The following is a 14,920-nucleotide window of genomic DNA, read 5'->3' on the forward strand; positions in this document are numbered from 1 at the left end:
ATGGGACAGCGAGGCAGTTAAAGAGAGACGGACTCTAATCTGGAGAATCGGGTTCCATTCCCCGCCCCTCCACATGCAGCCAGCTGCGTGACCTTGGGCTAGCAGTTCTCTTAGAGCTCTCTCAGCCTCACCCACATCACAGGGGGTCTGTTGTTGGAAGCTGCTCTGGGACTCCTTTGGTAGTGAAAAGTGGGGCATAAAAAACCCAGCTCTTTTTCTTCTTTGCAAGCAAGGCAAAACCAGCCTATATCTGCACTCAACCACACTACACTAAACTACACTAAAATGAATACATTTCTAAATGAATATATTTCTAAAATATATTTCTAAAATTTCTTCGGCTTCAGTCCACTATTGCTCTGGAAGTTCACTCTGTACTATGTTCCCCTCTTCTTTAATCCTGGATTAACAAAGAACATTTCTAAAATTCATTCCAGAATTAGAACATGCACCGTTTGCCTCAACTTTTTAATTCCTTCCAATTATTTCCACAAATCCCCCACCCCCACGCACACACAGATGTTACCGGCTCACTCGTGTGCGTAGCTGAAACGTGTCGAAGCATCCGTCTTCCCAGATTTGCATGTTTTCTCGAATCGCATATAATTGCAAATTCATGTCAAAAACCTCTTCAGAGTTAAAAGTAATAGAACGGCACACCAAAAGGTCGGATCCATTCAAGAATTGAAAGTGTCGGGAATAAGGCGTGAAACTGATCTTCTGTGCCCGGCACCAGCTGCTTAAAGAATAAATAGCTTTATTGAGAACTGAAAAAGCTTCGGAGAGAGAGTCCTAGAATATTAACTGTGCTCTTCTTCCTCTGAAGGCAAACAGGGAAGAAACGTGCTCAGAGGAGCAGGGCATAGAAAGAGATTGATTGAAAAATACCAGGAAGTTCCTGACCTAACTATGCAAAATACACATCTCCTCCAACGCCCCCTGCAGGACATCCCTCATATGCTCTTGAATCATGCACACTACAGAAATTGCACATTCCAACAATTACACCGTAAACTGCATTGGGTCTCCATGGGGGAGAAAAATGGGGCATAAATATCTAAGTAACAGCCACGATTCAGATCGGTCTCTGGTGGGTAACTAGAACACAGCATGTCTCACAAAATGAGGTGCGGAAATTGGAGAGGGGGGGAACGGGGACTGACAACTATGGTGGTCCTTGGAGATTAGTTTGGGGTAATGAAATGGATGGACTCCATCAAGCCTGCAAGAGCTGAGCGTAGAATTACAGCTCATCTCCAGATGATAAAAAGCAGTTCTCCTAGAGGAAACGGATGCTTGGGAGGGTGGACTCCATGGCCTTATGCCCAACTGAGGTCCTGGTCCTCCCCTGTCTCCATCCCCAATTCCCCAAGTTTCCCAACCTGGATCTGGCATCTCTCTGCCCCATCTCCTGCCGGTGGCCATTAAACCCTAGTTCAAGAGAGCTTCCTTCCCCGGACTGGCTTGCAAGTATCAACGTTGTGGTTACAAAATGCCCCGAATCCATGTTTTGCATGTGTTCGACGACACGAGATACCATCGGGATCTGAACGCAACCAAGAGGTGGATGCAAACAGTGACCTCTCATTCTGATCTGGCCCAGCACCACAGGCCATTTTCCATGGAGATCTTGAGATAGGGAAGGCCGGGGGCTCTGGATAAATATATCCTTTGCCATGCTTCACTCAGCCCACCTGAAGCATTTCAAGCCAAGCTCTGGAGGCTGCCTACGTCAAGAAATGCTGTTTTTCACCCCTTGCCGTGATCTGCCAGCGATTCATGGGGAATGGATTAACTGGCTGGACTTGTTTTATTTCCCCCCCTTCCCTTTTCCGCTCTTTTCTTGTTGTTCCAATATGAGAATAACTCATCTGACGCAACCAGGTAAAGGTGCTCTGGGCAGGCACTCAGGTATAAGGCACATGTTCCCTGGCCTGTATCCCCAGATCTTCAGGAGTTTCCCAAGATGGATTTGGCTACCCAGCCTCCATCCCCTGCCAGTCACCAAGTGGGGACCCTACATGCAAACAAGAGGTGTTACATCTAGGAAATAGGGGTCTCCTCCAAAGATGCTTCAGTGGAAGGGATACAAGAGTCATGGTGCATAGTTCTGCTTTGAAGCAAATTTTGACACTCCTCTTCGGGTAGCAAGAATACACAAGCCCGCATCTTGACTCAGGAGAAGTGGGTTCTTCACGTTCTGATCTTCTCTCGTTCTAGAATTTCTCCTTATGCTGCATTCCACAACACCAGTTTTGCAAGCATTGCTAACATTATTTTCGGAACTGGATGGTGTTCCGCTTGCCACAGATTTCAGCGCGTTTATCCCCAGTTCTACCTTCAGTGTTACTAACGCAGGCACTGGACCGAACAAAACAAAATACCCACACACGCACACTTGATGCAATAGCGCGCATAGTTGCGTCAAGATCCTTTGTCGTTTGCTGTGATAAGGAGGCTTCCGGGCGTTCCTGCGCATTGGTGACATACTGGACCCCAAAGTCATCCTTTCGAGATTGCTTTTTTGCAGTGTTTTATCCGCCTGGATGTGCATGTTCTAAACCGCCACAGGCTAGCCAGTCTAGGGGCGGCAGCGTAGAAATTTAACCAATAAATAAAATAAAATAGATGTCTTAACATGGGGAGAGGGGATAAACACACCAGCAAATTGCTCACGCTGTCTCACTGAGCTAGGCCCAAAGGTAGGAAACCCTTGAGAGGTTCTTCAGTCATAAATCATGTGGATGGGGTTCTCCCCCTCCCACTCCGGTATTCGGATTTGGTGCAACCCGAGGCGCTTGGCGAGATTCAGGACAGACAGAAGGACTTCTTCACATGCAATGCATGATTCACACCCACGGAGGTCACTGCCCTGAGATGAGCAGATAGCCCTGCCGCCTTGCGGGCCTGCAAAGCAGCCATTGACTCTTGCCGTTTTTCTTCCGCCTGGATTCCAAGCTGCTGGGGATAGTTGCAATGTCCCACTCAGCTCCCGACTTGCTGAAATCCAGAACGGCAGCTGGTAATCCTGGAGGTGATGAATGGCAGCTGCCTTTTCCCCATTAGAAAGAACTGTCTAACTCGCTTCCAAAATCTGCTGTTTGAGAATGGGAAAGATTGGTATCGGGTGACCCCAAGTAAGCTCATTTCTAACAAATCCTCCAGTTGGTTCTGATGGCTTTGAGCCACGGTGGCACCCGTCTGCTCCTCTGGGACAGAAGCGTCCCTCCTTTTGTCGTGAATCCAGTTGCCCCCAACTTCACTCACCGGAGTGCATGGTATGTTGGTTCTTTCCTGACATGATATGGTTACTCTTTGGAGCAGTCCTTTAGGGTCACCCTGAAGAGATTAGACCTAAATACTGCTTCAGTTTCTGCTTGGAAACCAAAGGTTCCTGTGTACAGCTCTGCTTTATTTATTTATTTATTTATTTTGGGGGGGGGGGTTGTGTAAGTGTGAGTGTTAAATTAATCTGTTTTAATTTTTGGGAACCCTGGGTATTTGTAGGAACGCCACCCCTTTCTATATCTGGCCCTATTGTGCAGGATTTTTGCTCCGCACCCTGGAGCAAAAATTCAGAATTAACTACATTATTTAACCACACTCAGACACATCACCCCACTTGCTAGGATTTTACAAGTGTTTCTGATTGGTGTTGGTATTCAGTTTGTATCGGGCCATCCTCCATACTGATGCAACCAGCATAGAGTGTAAAGACATGCAGACATTACAAAATGTTCCGCATAAGGCACATTTATGGTAGCAACTGAGGGGCGCCCTGCATCTGTATGCCGAGGCCACACAGTGGGCAGTGCAGGCTCCTATAGCATAATTATGGTCCTTTATAGCATCACCCGAGGTGTGCAATTATCACCCGGGAACAGATCTCATTGGCTGAGGGGCAGGGATGGAATGTTCTGCCAGATGATCAGTCAACAAAGATAAACAGTAATTTTCTGCCCTTCACAATGATAGACATGTGTTCCCAAAACGCCTGGAATAGCCTCGTCAGCTGAACTTTTTTTTTGGGGGGGGGGGGGGAGGGAGGGAATACCAAAAAAAGAAGTGCAAGCTGCTGTTTGTTACCAAGGAAGTTCATGTTATGGGGTATGCAGCTTAAATCAGGAACTTTATGGCCTGAGGCTTCATTCCACGCATGTTGGATAATGCACTTTCAGTGCAAAACAGGAAAATCTACTTTTAAAATGCTTTGAAAGTGCATTATCCAATGTGTGTGGAGGAGTGCCTGTGCATGCTCATGGTTCGGTGCCTTCTTCAAGTAAAGAAAGGAATGGCAAGCTGCCATCTTGTCTGAGTAGGCAGTGACTGCATTCAAACTGTGGCTCGATGAAATCTTGGTGAGATGCCAAGTTTAAATGCAGATGGTTTTAAAAACTGGGGTTTGACGGATGGAAATGGAAGGCTTCAGACTTGGCTTTCTAGCTGGGTCGTAGAAAACAGGGTTGCACTTACCTGTAACTGTTGTTCATCGAGTGGTCTTCTGTGCAGTCACACATGGGTTCTGCGAAGATCGCAGGCCTGCCACGGAGAATTAACTAGCCAGCTCAAAGCAAAAAAAGGCTCCCAAGAGTGCTCACCCCTCCCCTCACAGAGTGACTTTCCCGCCCAAAGTCACGTGATGTGGGAGGAGTTAGCACTCTCCCCTCAGTCCTTTCCCCTTGCCGCTCAGCGGGGTATCAATAAGTAGCGGCCCAGCGGGGATGGAGGGAGGGTTGTGTGACTGCACAGAAGACCACTCGATGAACAACAGTTACAGGTAAGTGCAACCCTGTTTTCATCTTCGTGGTTTCTGTGCAGTCCCACATGGGAGATTAACAAGATGACACAGCAAAGGAGTTGGGGTGGGCTACTAGCGGATTATTGATCTTAACACCGCTTTTCCCACTGCTGCATCTTTTCCAGAGTCAACGTCAATGGAGTAATGGCGTATAAAGGTGCCAGGCGTTGACCATGTCGCTGCTCTGCAAATGTCACTCATCGGGAGGTTAGCCGCAAACGCTGCAGACGATGCTTGTGCCCGTGTGGAGTGCGCTTTAATCCCGAGCGGACAGTCTAAGCCAGAAGCTTTGTATGCCAGAGAAATTGCTTGTACAATCCATCTCGAAATGGTTTGTGCAGATGCAGCTTTACCTTTTCTCGCACCCCGGCAACAGATAAAAAGAGACTTATCTTGTCTAAAGTCTTTGGTTCTGTCCAAATAAAAAAGTATGGCTCTGCGAACGTCCAGTGTATGCATGTGTGTTTCAAATTGAGAGGTGGGTTGTGGAAAGAACACCGGGAGGACCAAAGATTGTCCCATGTGGAACTTGGAAACTACCTTTGGAAGGAAAGAGACACTAGGACGTAGTACAATTTTGTTAGGAAAAATTTGTAAAAATGGAGGCTCAGAAGATAGTGCCGCGAGTTCCCCCACTCTACGTGCTGAGGTTATTGCAACCAAAAATGCAACTTTGAATGATAAAAAAGACAAATCCGACTTTGCCAGAGGTTCAAAAGGTTTATGAGTCAAGCGAGATAAAACAAGGGATAGACTCCATTGTGGGAATACAGGAACATTAGGTGGGAACACATTCTTTAAACCTTTCAAAAACTTTGTAGTCAAAGGATGAGCAAAAACAGTTTTACCGTCGACCATTTCATGAGAAGCGGAAATAGCCGCTAGGTGTACTTTAATAGAAGAATTGGACAGTCCCCTATCTTTCAACTTAACTAAATAAGAAAAAATGACCGGTAAAGGGCAAGAGTTAGCAACTCTATTAGACTCTGTTGCCCATTTCCCAAACTTGTCCCACTTCGCAGCATAGGAGCGGCGAGTGGAAGGTCTGCGGGCGGCTTCTAAAATCTGGTCTACTCTCAAGTCTTCTACAAACCCACCCTCCAGACCGTCAGGTGGAGGGGTTGGGGGTTTGGGTGTAGGTGCTCTCCCCAAGTCAGGAGATCTGCCCGGGTCGGTAGGTGCAGATACCTCCCTTTGGCCAATCGGAAGAGAGTGGGGAACCACGTCTTTTGCATCCAAAAGGGCGTGACACAGATGCATTGAGTGTCGTCTGCTACCAACTTGGTCACCATCCTGTTTATTAATCCGAACGGAGGGAAGGCATAAAAAAGGGATCCCTTCCAACAATGGAGGAAGGCATCTCCCAGTGAGGCGGGATCTATTCCTCCCCTGGAATAAAATTGAGTGCACTTTGTGTTTTGATGAGTTGCAAACAAATCCACTGTTGGTTGCCCCCACTGATGAAAAATGGGGTTTATACAGGATGGGTTGAGAGACCACTCCTGAACCATGTTCACATCCCTGCTCAAGGCGTCTGCCCATGTGTTCAGTGACCCGGCAATGTGAATGGCAGACAAGGTTGTTCGATTGGACACAGCCCAGTCCCAAATCCTTGTCGCTTCTCGGCATAGTCTTTTGGACTTGGTGCCTCCCTGTTTTTTTATGTAAAAGACTGCTGCCATATTGTCCGATGTTACCAGAACATGTTTTCCCGTAAACAGGTCTGCAAAGAAAGAAAGAGCATGTCTTATGGCTCGTAATTCCAAAATATTGATATGTAAAAATTTTTCTGCCTCACCCCAGCGACCACTAGTGGCATGCTGGAGGCAATGAGCCCCCCAACCGTCCAGAGAGGCATCTGTATAAAGGAGTAAATCCTCTTGTTGTAACCCAAAAGGTACTCCTGTAGCTAAATTTGAAGGGACGGTCCACCATTTGAGAGATCGGGAAACCGAACGGGGTAATGTGAAATGTTTCCAACTGCTGACTGCATGTGGTTTACAGATTGACAAAAACCATAGCTGCAAGGGTCTCATTTTTAGTCTAGCAAACGGTGTGACAGCAGTGGTGGACGACATATGTCCTAACAAGGTCTGTATTTCATGAACAGACCTGGATCTGACTTTGGTAGATTTTAATGCCAAGGCTGAAATCTTATCGACCCTAGCTGGGGGTAGGTATACCATCCCATTCTCACCATCCAGCCATGCACCAATGAACTCTAAAGCGCGCTTTGGAGTAAGAATGGATTTCTTGTAGTTCACATTAAAACCCAAGGTATGTAATAGCTGGAGAGAGGTAGACAAAGAAGTTGAAAGATCTTCTGCAGAGTGCCCAACTAAAAGCCAGTCATCAAGATACGGATAAACCTGGATACCCAGCTTTCTGAGGTACGCTATTACCACGTTAGTGACTTTAGTGAATACTCGTGGGGCAGATGCCAAGCCAAATGGGAGCACTTTAAATTCATAGTGATTACCCCCCACATAAAATCTGAGAAATCTCATACAGGATGCATTAATCATAATATGAAAATATGCATCTTTGAGATCTACCTTGGCGAACCATAAATTTTTTGATAAAAGAGGAATCAATTCAGCTAGAGACAGCATGCGAAAACGTTTGACCTTAATAAACACGTTCAGTGCCCGTAGGTCTAAAATAGGTCGTTTCCCTCCATCCTTCTTGTCTACAAGGAAGTATTTGGAGTAAAACCCTTGCGTGGTGGGCGCAGGACCCAAGCACTGCACTGCTTCTTTGTCTATAAGATCATCCACCTCTGACAGAATGTCAGGTGAACGTGAATCCCAATGGGTACATGGAGTATTAAAGTCGGGAACACTCAAGAACTCCAAATAATAACCATCCTTTATTATAGAAAGGACCCAAGCATTAGGTGTAATACCGTACCAACCATGTAAATTGCCAAAAAGCCCGCCAAGTGTGACGGACTGCTGTGGCAGTCATTGTGATTGGGTCTGTCGGACCCTATTATCCCTGTCAGACCCATTCTGACGGTTACGTCCCCCACCTCTCCTACGGTTCTGCTGAAAACGGGGAGGAGGGGAGAATTCTTGGGATGTAGAGTCAAATTGCCTGAAAGGCCTAAAAGGCCGAGGGCGATAAAACGGGCGACCCCATCGTTTAGGTTTTGATTGACCAGACGAGGAAGCCCCTATTCCTAAAGATCTCGCCTGTAAGCGGTATTTTCTCATTTTCTCGAGAACCTCATCAGTTCTACTGCTAAACAGGTCTTCTCCCTCAAACGGAAGGTCCTCCAGGGCAGATTTAATATCCGTGGAGAGGGTTGAATTTTTTAACCATGAGTGTCTGCGCATTACTACGGCTGTACCCATGATTCTCCCCAAGCAATCTACTGAGTGCCTTGCTGTTTTGACCTGTTGCTTTGCCAGATCTTTACCTTCCGTGACCAAAGCCTGTACAAATGACTTTTGGTCTTCGGGAAGCCCTGTTAAAAAGGGTTCTAGTTTCTCCCATAGTACCGCCTGATATCGACTCATTAGAGTCTGCAGGTTAGAAACTCTAACTCCCATAGTGGAAGAAGAGTATATTTTTCTCCCAAAAGCATCCAACCGTCTTCCGTCTTTATCAAGAGGAGCGGAATGTTGGTCAGGTTTGCCTTTTCCAGGGAGCACTGCCGAAAAAACGGAAGATGCTTTAGGGTGATTAAATAAAAACGAACAGCCCTCATCCTGCACCTTGTATAGATGCTCAATCTTTTTGGCAGATGGGGAGGCTGAGGCAGGATTCTGCCAAGCCCGATCAAGAACCTCTGTGACCCCTCTAATTAAGGGAAGGGCTACAGGACCACCCTCTGCGGAATATAAAAACTCCATAAGAGGGTCTTCAGACTTCTCCATGTTCACCCTGTATTGGAGACTTAATGCATTAGCCATCCTTATGACTTGCTGGGCATATGGTTTGTTATCATCAGTTGGAGACCTGGATACAGAATCTCCAACTACATCAGACGGTGAAGGTAATATCACATCATCAGCCTCAGACAAGGAATCATAGACAGAATCAATGTCAATTGTTCTTTCCGACCTCCGTTGTCGACGTCGACTGTCCTCGACAACGGTACGGGTCGGGGCCGAAGTCACAGCCGGTGACAAAGATCTTCGGCGTCGATGAGGGTCTTCGCCGTCGAAAGATCCCTTCGTCGACGACGGGGCCGGAGACAGAGAACTACGACGCCGACGCCGCCCAGCCGAAGCAGGAGGGAGTTCTCTCATCGAAGTCGGAGCGTCCTTGCCCCAGCGGCGCCAAGAGGCTGGAACCAGCATCGGGACCCAGGACTCGGTGGATGACTCCGACGACGATAATCTCCGGCGGCGTCTAGACCGCACCGCCTCGTCGTCATCAGACGAGGGTAAGCGCTGGCGGCTCAGGGTCGGCGGCGAGCGTTCAACATTGCTCGGAGATGGACCCGCCTCCTCGACGACGGACGCCGACCTACGACGTCGACCACTAGATGGCGTGGCAGAACGACGCTGAGAAGCCGACCTTGGACGCGACGCTGAACCAGAGCCCTGATCAGCGATTAACGGCTCGTCCACGAGAGGGGGCACCACTCTCGGCGTCGACGAAGCACGCGGCGGCGAAACGTTAGAAGCTCGATCTATCGTCGCCGGTGTAGGCTCTCGGCCTTGTGAACGGCCCCTTGATGCCGGTCGCGTGGGCGATGGCGAGGGAGAAATCACCCTTCTGGATTTTTTCTTAGAAATAGAAGGGGAACGTCCTCGAGAGGGAACCACAGCCCTTTTCTTCTTTTTCTTAGGCGGTTCAGAAGAAGCCCTTTGTTTCTCCACCACCTCAATGTTAGAGGGGGGAACTCCAGAAGTAGAAGGCCCAGGTGCCTCAGAAGGCCTGAGGGATTTCTCCCATAAAGCAGCCTTTAATCTTCTTGCTCTCTCATCCCTGGTTTTAGGTGTAAGTCTTTTACAGGAGGGGCAGTTAGATGTCAGGTGCCCCTCACCCAGGCATAAGAGGCAGGAGGAGTGCAGATCAGATTGTGCCATCTTGGCACCACACTCCCCACACTTTTTAAACAGTGCCATAATATTAGAATATTGAAATACTGAAATATTTTCCTCACAGAAATTCCTGAGGGAAATTCGAAGAGCAAATTGGCTAGGATCCTTCCTCCGCAGCGGCAAAGAAAGGACTGAGGGGAGAGTGCTAACTCCTCCCACATCACGTGACTTTGGGCGGGAAAGTCACTCTGTGAGGGGAGGGGTGAGCACTCTTGGGAGCCTTTTTTTGCTTTGAGCTGGCTAGTTAATTCTCCGTGGCAGGCCTGCGATCTTCGCAGAACCCATGTGGGACTGCACAGAAACCACGAAGATGAACATAGAGTGTGCTAACCCCAGAGACAACTGTACAGGAAGGGTGGCCATCCTGATGGGGGGACAGGGGAGGAGGTAATATGCAGATAAACTAAACTGGGATTGATTGCTCATGTCTGGCACTCATAACCACAGTTGGCTGCACAAACCCTGGTTTATCAAGACAACTGAATGCAGGCCACTGTGAAGGACTGGCCAGGAACCAGGCATTCTTGTCTATAAAGCTGACAGTCCCACTCAGATATGAAGGCAGAAGGACCAAAGTACATCAGATCACCTGTTTTTATTTTCTCTTTAAAATATTTTCTCAATTAACTTGAGAAATAATACATATTATTTAAAAATGTCACGGTGTTTATATATTTTTTTTATTGCAAACATTATCTGGGCCTTATTCACACTGCCTGTAACATGTACCACAGGCTGCTTACTCGCAGGTTTTATCCGTTTTTTGTGCAGGGCATGGAATTTCCTTTTGTGCTCTGGAACGGCCGACTTGCCAGACTGGAACTCACTCACCCATCCACTGCCTCCTTCCCCCCACCCTGTCCCAGAGATGGAACACTATTTAGGAAAAACAGCCCTGTTGAGCCTATGGATAAGGGCGTGTGAGACCCTGGAGCCCCAACTGCATTTCATCTTCAGAAGCCAAAACCAGCCACGTTGGAACCCTCAGATGGTTTCCTCTTATGGAATCTTCAGCAGAGAGAATATCAAAAGATGCCAGTCAAGGCTGCCACTGTTGTTGCTGAACATGGAGGACCCCGTATTGTTAATGACCATGAAGAAATCCCTTTAATTTCCCAGAATATGTGTGCCCCCCCCCCAATCTTCTCTCTCTTGTTTTTGTTCTAGGTATCTTTGGGGCATTTGTGAGGATGATCTTATTTTCCAAGGGATATCTGTCCATCTTTCTGGAAATGAGACACCTTTAACAGTTTGCTTAGCGGGGGAACTCACTTGGTCACGATCCTGCTCATGAAGTAGACACTGTAGACTTCTTTAACGTCCCCTTTCAGAGTCAGCATGGCTGTCGCTGTGACAAGCTGATCAGGCTATAAAAACAATGCAGAGGCGTGTCTTAGGCATCGGAATGCATGAGCCAACTGGGAAGGGCAGGCTATACAAATAAATTTATGTTGATGATGATAATATCTTCTGGATGTAGTCAAAGATCTGTGTGCTCAAGCAGCCTGTTTTGCATAATGGCCAAAGCACTCCCATTAATAGTGAAAGTCAAAGCCTCTTCCTATTGTCACTGGTATCCAGAAGTATACTGCTCTGAACATGGAGGCTTCAGTTAGTCATTAAGGCTAATTCCCATGGATGGCCCCACCGTCCGTTTATTTGTTTGGCCCTATAAGTGCACCTTGGTGACAGAGAATACCATGAGAGAATTATGGATTGAGAGAAGAAGTATTTTCTTTGGTTTGCCCTGTGCATCTATTGCTCATCGACTCATCTGGAGAGAAAAAAATCTCTCATTCTGACCCCTCCACCACAGAAGCCTCAAATCATGTCTCCTCATCTTCATCCTGAAAGAAAACATTCCAAACTCTTTGTCTATTCTTTGTTGTGAAGGGACTTCAACCACTCCAACATTCTCAGTGCTCTTTTCTGCACCTCCTCCTCTTCCTGGTTCCCTGGAACACAGCTGTTTAGAACACTGCTGTGTCAGAAAGGCAACACGGACATGCAGTCCTTTTGTGTTGGGGGGGGGGGTCCAGCACAGAGGGCACATTTCAATGCATGTGAGTAGCAGGGAGACATCCTTACTCCCCCCCTCAGACCTATGTCAGGGCATGTCAATTCCATACTACTGAATTTAAATTACAGTTACAGGATTTCTTGTCCTGGCAGGAAGAGAACTGACAGCACGCCTTCTGAGTAATAGCTATTTTTAAACTGGCCACAGTATGACATCTGCTCTCACTGTACTTTGCAAAGTTTTTATCTTTGGGTCAAGGGAGGCTGGTTTTGGGACTCAGAGGAACTGTTCCAGGTGGTTGAGAGAGGACCTTGGGTATCAGGCCGATAGGAGGAGGAAATGTTTGAGGCAGGTTTGCCAAGCTCCTGTGGAGACCTCCTGGAACTACAGCTGATTTCCAGAGTACAGAGACCAGTTCCCTTAAAAGGGAATGGCCACTTCAGGTGATGTACCTCTATGATGTCACATCCCCACTGAGATCCTCCTTCCCTTCCCCAAACTCTACCCTCAGATCTCCAGGACTTTCCCAACCCTACTTAGATGACCTGCTGTGATCGTTTCGCTCAATGCTTTGCAGATAAAAATCTCTCGCATCCACAGGCAACGGGACTCTTACATTAGCAGTGAGAGGATGGGAAGGAGCCAGGGAGATGACTCGTCCAGCTATTTGGGATGCTTGCCAGGTTATTCAGTCTGGGGTTGCAGACAAGATCCTTGGACATTTGAAGCCTACTGGATGCTTGCATGACTTCTGCCCATCCTGGAGAGGCTGACTGGGTCAGAAAGGCAACTAAAGTCACCTTGAGAGAAGGGTTGTTCACCCCACCCTTGAAATAGGCTTCTGGTGCAACCAGTGCTAAAGACACCAACCTGGACCCAGGAGATACGAATCATGTGCTAGGCTCCTAGTAACTGCTGTTGGTGACACAGTTGACAGTCTATACCAGGGGTGGCCAAACTGTGGCTCTCCAGCTGTCCATGGGCTACATTACCATAAGCCCTTGTCAACATGTTTCTCATTTTTATGACCCAGATGTAGAACTCTAAACTTCTCCTTATTGAATTGCATCTTCTTCTCATTTGCCCATTTTCCCAGCATGTCCAGATCTTGCTGAACTCTATCCTCTGTCTCCTGGGGTGTTCGCTACTCCTCCCAATTTTGTGTCATTTAATGAGGAGTCCCCCTACCCCTCATCCAGATCACTGACAAAAATGTTGAAAAGTGCCTGATCCAGTACCAAGCCCTATGATTGTCTCAAGATCAATAATTAGAGTGAGATCTCCAGGTGCCACCAGGACCTTGGCACCCCTGTCCCTCCCCAGCCAGCCAGAATTTCTTACCCTTTGTGGAAATGGATGAGTACAATACAACCAGACAGACTAACTACACATTTGTGCGCTTTGCAAACCTGACACGTACATCTAAGCCAGCAGGGGGCACCCAAGAAATTGTGATGGCTTTGGTTTGCCCGCGATCCACAGTTCCTTTCACGGGGTCCACAGTGAATCCTTTTACCTGCAGAAGGCTCAGGCTTTCCCAGCTGAATTCAACGGTCTGCAGAAAAGATGGATTTAGTACAAACCCCAAATCCATGTGGAGTCCATATCCCCCTCCCCCTCTCACCATCTGATCTGCCCCCATTAATGAAATCTGTTCCAATCAGTCACTGAAATGTATGAAAACTAGTGAGGGAATCTCTCACTTTTCTTGAGCAAAAGATACACCAGAGATTTAAAATTATTCCCTCTCCTAGAGGACCCCCCAATAATGGCAGGGGATGGTAAGGATGGGTCGCCAGATCCAGGATGGGATACTTCTGGAGATGTGGGGGTGGAGAGCCTGGGGAGGAGAGGGACCACCTCCCAAATGCACCCTCCAAAGTCTCCATTATTTTCAGGGGAACTGATCCCTGCAATCGGGAAACTCTCCAGGTCCCACCTGGAAACGGGCATCTCTCCCCTCTAGTTTGAGGATTCTATAACGATGGAGAAAACTAGTGTGATGTAATTTGGACCTAGGTCCGTGGGATGACCAGCCATGAACCCCTTGCTCAGCCATGGAAGCTTGCTGGATGGCCTTGGGCCTGTGACGCTCTCTCAGCCTAACAAGGCAATTGTTGGGATGGTTAAGTAGAAGAGTGTCTGTGGTGGGGAGAGGAAAGGAAGGTGATTGTAAGCCACTTTGAGACTCCTTAAGGTAGAGAAAAGCGGGGTATAAAAACCTCCTCCCCTTCTTCTACAGCAAAAGCATTCTCAGAGCTCTGCTCTGCTGGCAGTATGCCCCTGGAGAGCTACTGTACCTTCTTTGATGGGAACTGGGCGGTTCGTATTCCACCCACTCTCAGTTCCCTGACCGCCGGGATCACCAAGGTCTCGGACTGAATGCATTCCAGCCTCAGAAGGATGGGCTTTGCCAGGCTTTCTGCAGGAGACACAAGTTCAGGGGATTGTTGCTTTGTTTGTTTTAAAGGAAGGTATTTGCACAAAGCCAGGACAAAGCACATGCGCATATCCAGTCTGTGCCATGAGGACAGAGCCATACTTGGAAGTCTGACAGAGGAGTCAGGGGCTAGTATGTTCCTTTGATGGGATGTGCCTTGGCCCTTGCAGGTCGTGTGGCTTCTGGACTTCTTACTACACACAATAACAACTGGACTACTTCTGTACAGCTCCCGGAGTCTGTGAGCCTCTTTGTGTATTTCCCTTACAACAGTCATGTAAGGTAGGCCAGTATCATTATTGCTCTAATGGGGACAGCACCCTGTCCTGAATGACCTAGGCTACCCTGATCTCATCAGATTCTGGAGGCCAAGCAGTGTCAGCCAAGGAAGTCTAGGACTAGCCAACTCTGAACACCGTTTGCCTCAGAAACTCTACAGGGTGGTCATAAGTTGGCTGCAACTTGATGGCACTTTCTTAGGGCCTTCCTCAAAGCCAATTAAAGGTCTAGGGCAGAGCTGGTGGCATTCCAGGTCACAGTTGCCCCTCAGCTTGTAAACCAGCCCCATCCCTCTTTAAAACTAATCTGTGCTTTTTGCATAGTTT

General features: G+C 47.7%; 1 protein-coding gene across 8 annotated transcripts in view; it reads right to left on the reverse strand.

Annotated features, from left to right (window-relative positions):
- Window positions 1–409: 409 nt before the first annotated feature.
- Window positions 410–14,920, reverse strand: part of CFAP74 (cilia and flagella associated protein 74) — a 96,445-nt gene continuing 81,934 nt past the window's right edge. For 7 of the 8 annotated variants that reach the window (XM_077311951.1, XM_077311949.1, XM_077311950.1 and 4 more), the window contains 4 exons: window positions 14,176–14,297; window positions 13,296–13,430; window positions 11,128–11,222; window positions 411–736 (listed from right to left, as the gene is read on the reverse strand). In XM_077311951.1, the coding sequence (XP_077168066.1) occupies window positions 523–736; window positions 11,128–11,222; window positions 13,296–13,430; window positions 14,176–14,297 (566 nt within the window). In that variant the 3' untranslated portion in view covers window positions 411–522. Of the gene's footprint in view, window positions 737–11,127; window positions 11,223–13,295; window positions 13,431–14,175; window positions 14,298–14,920 lie in introns of all 8 variants that reach the window. The other variant, XM_077311954.1, reaches the window with a different exon arrangement.

The sequence above is a fragment of the Paroedura picta genome, chromosome 15 (genome assembly GCF_049243985.1).
Source record: "Paroedura picta isolate Pp20150507F chromosome 15, Ppicta_v3.0, whole genome shotgun sequence".
In the NCBI taxonomy this organism is placed as follows: Eukaryota; Metazoa; Chordata; class Lepidosauria; order Squamata; family Gekkonidae; genus Paroedura; species Paroedura picta.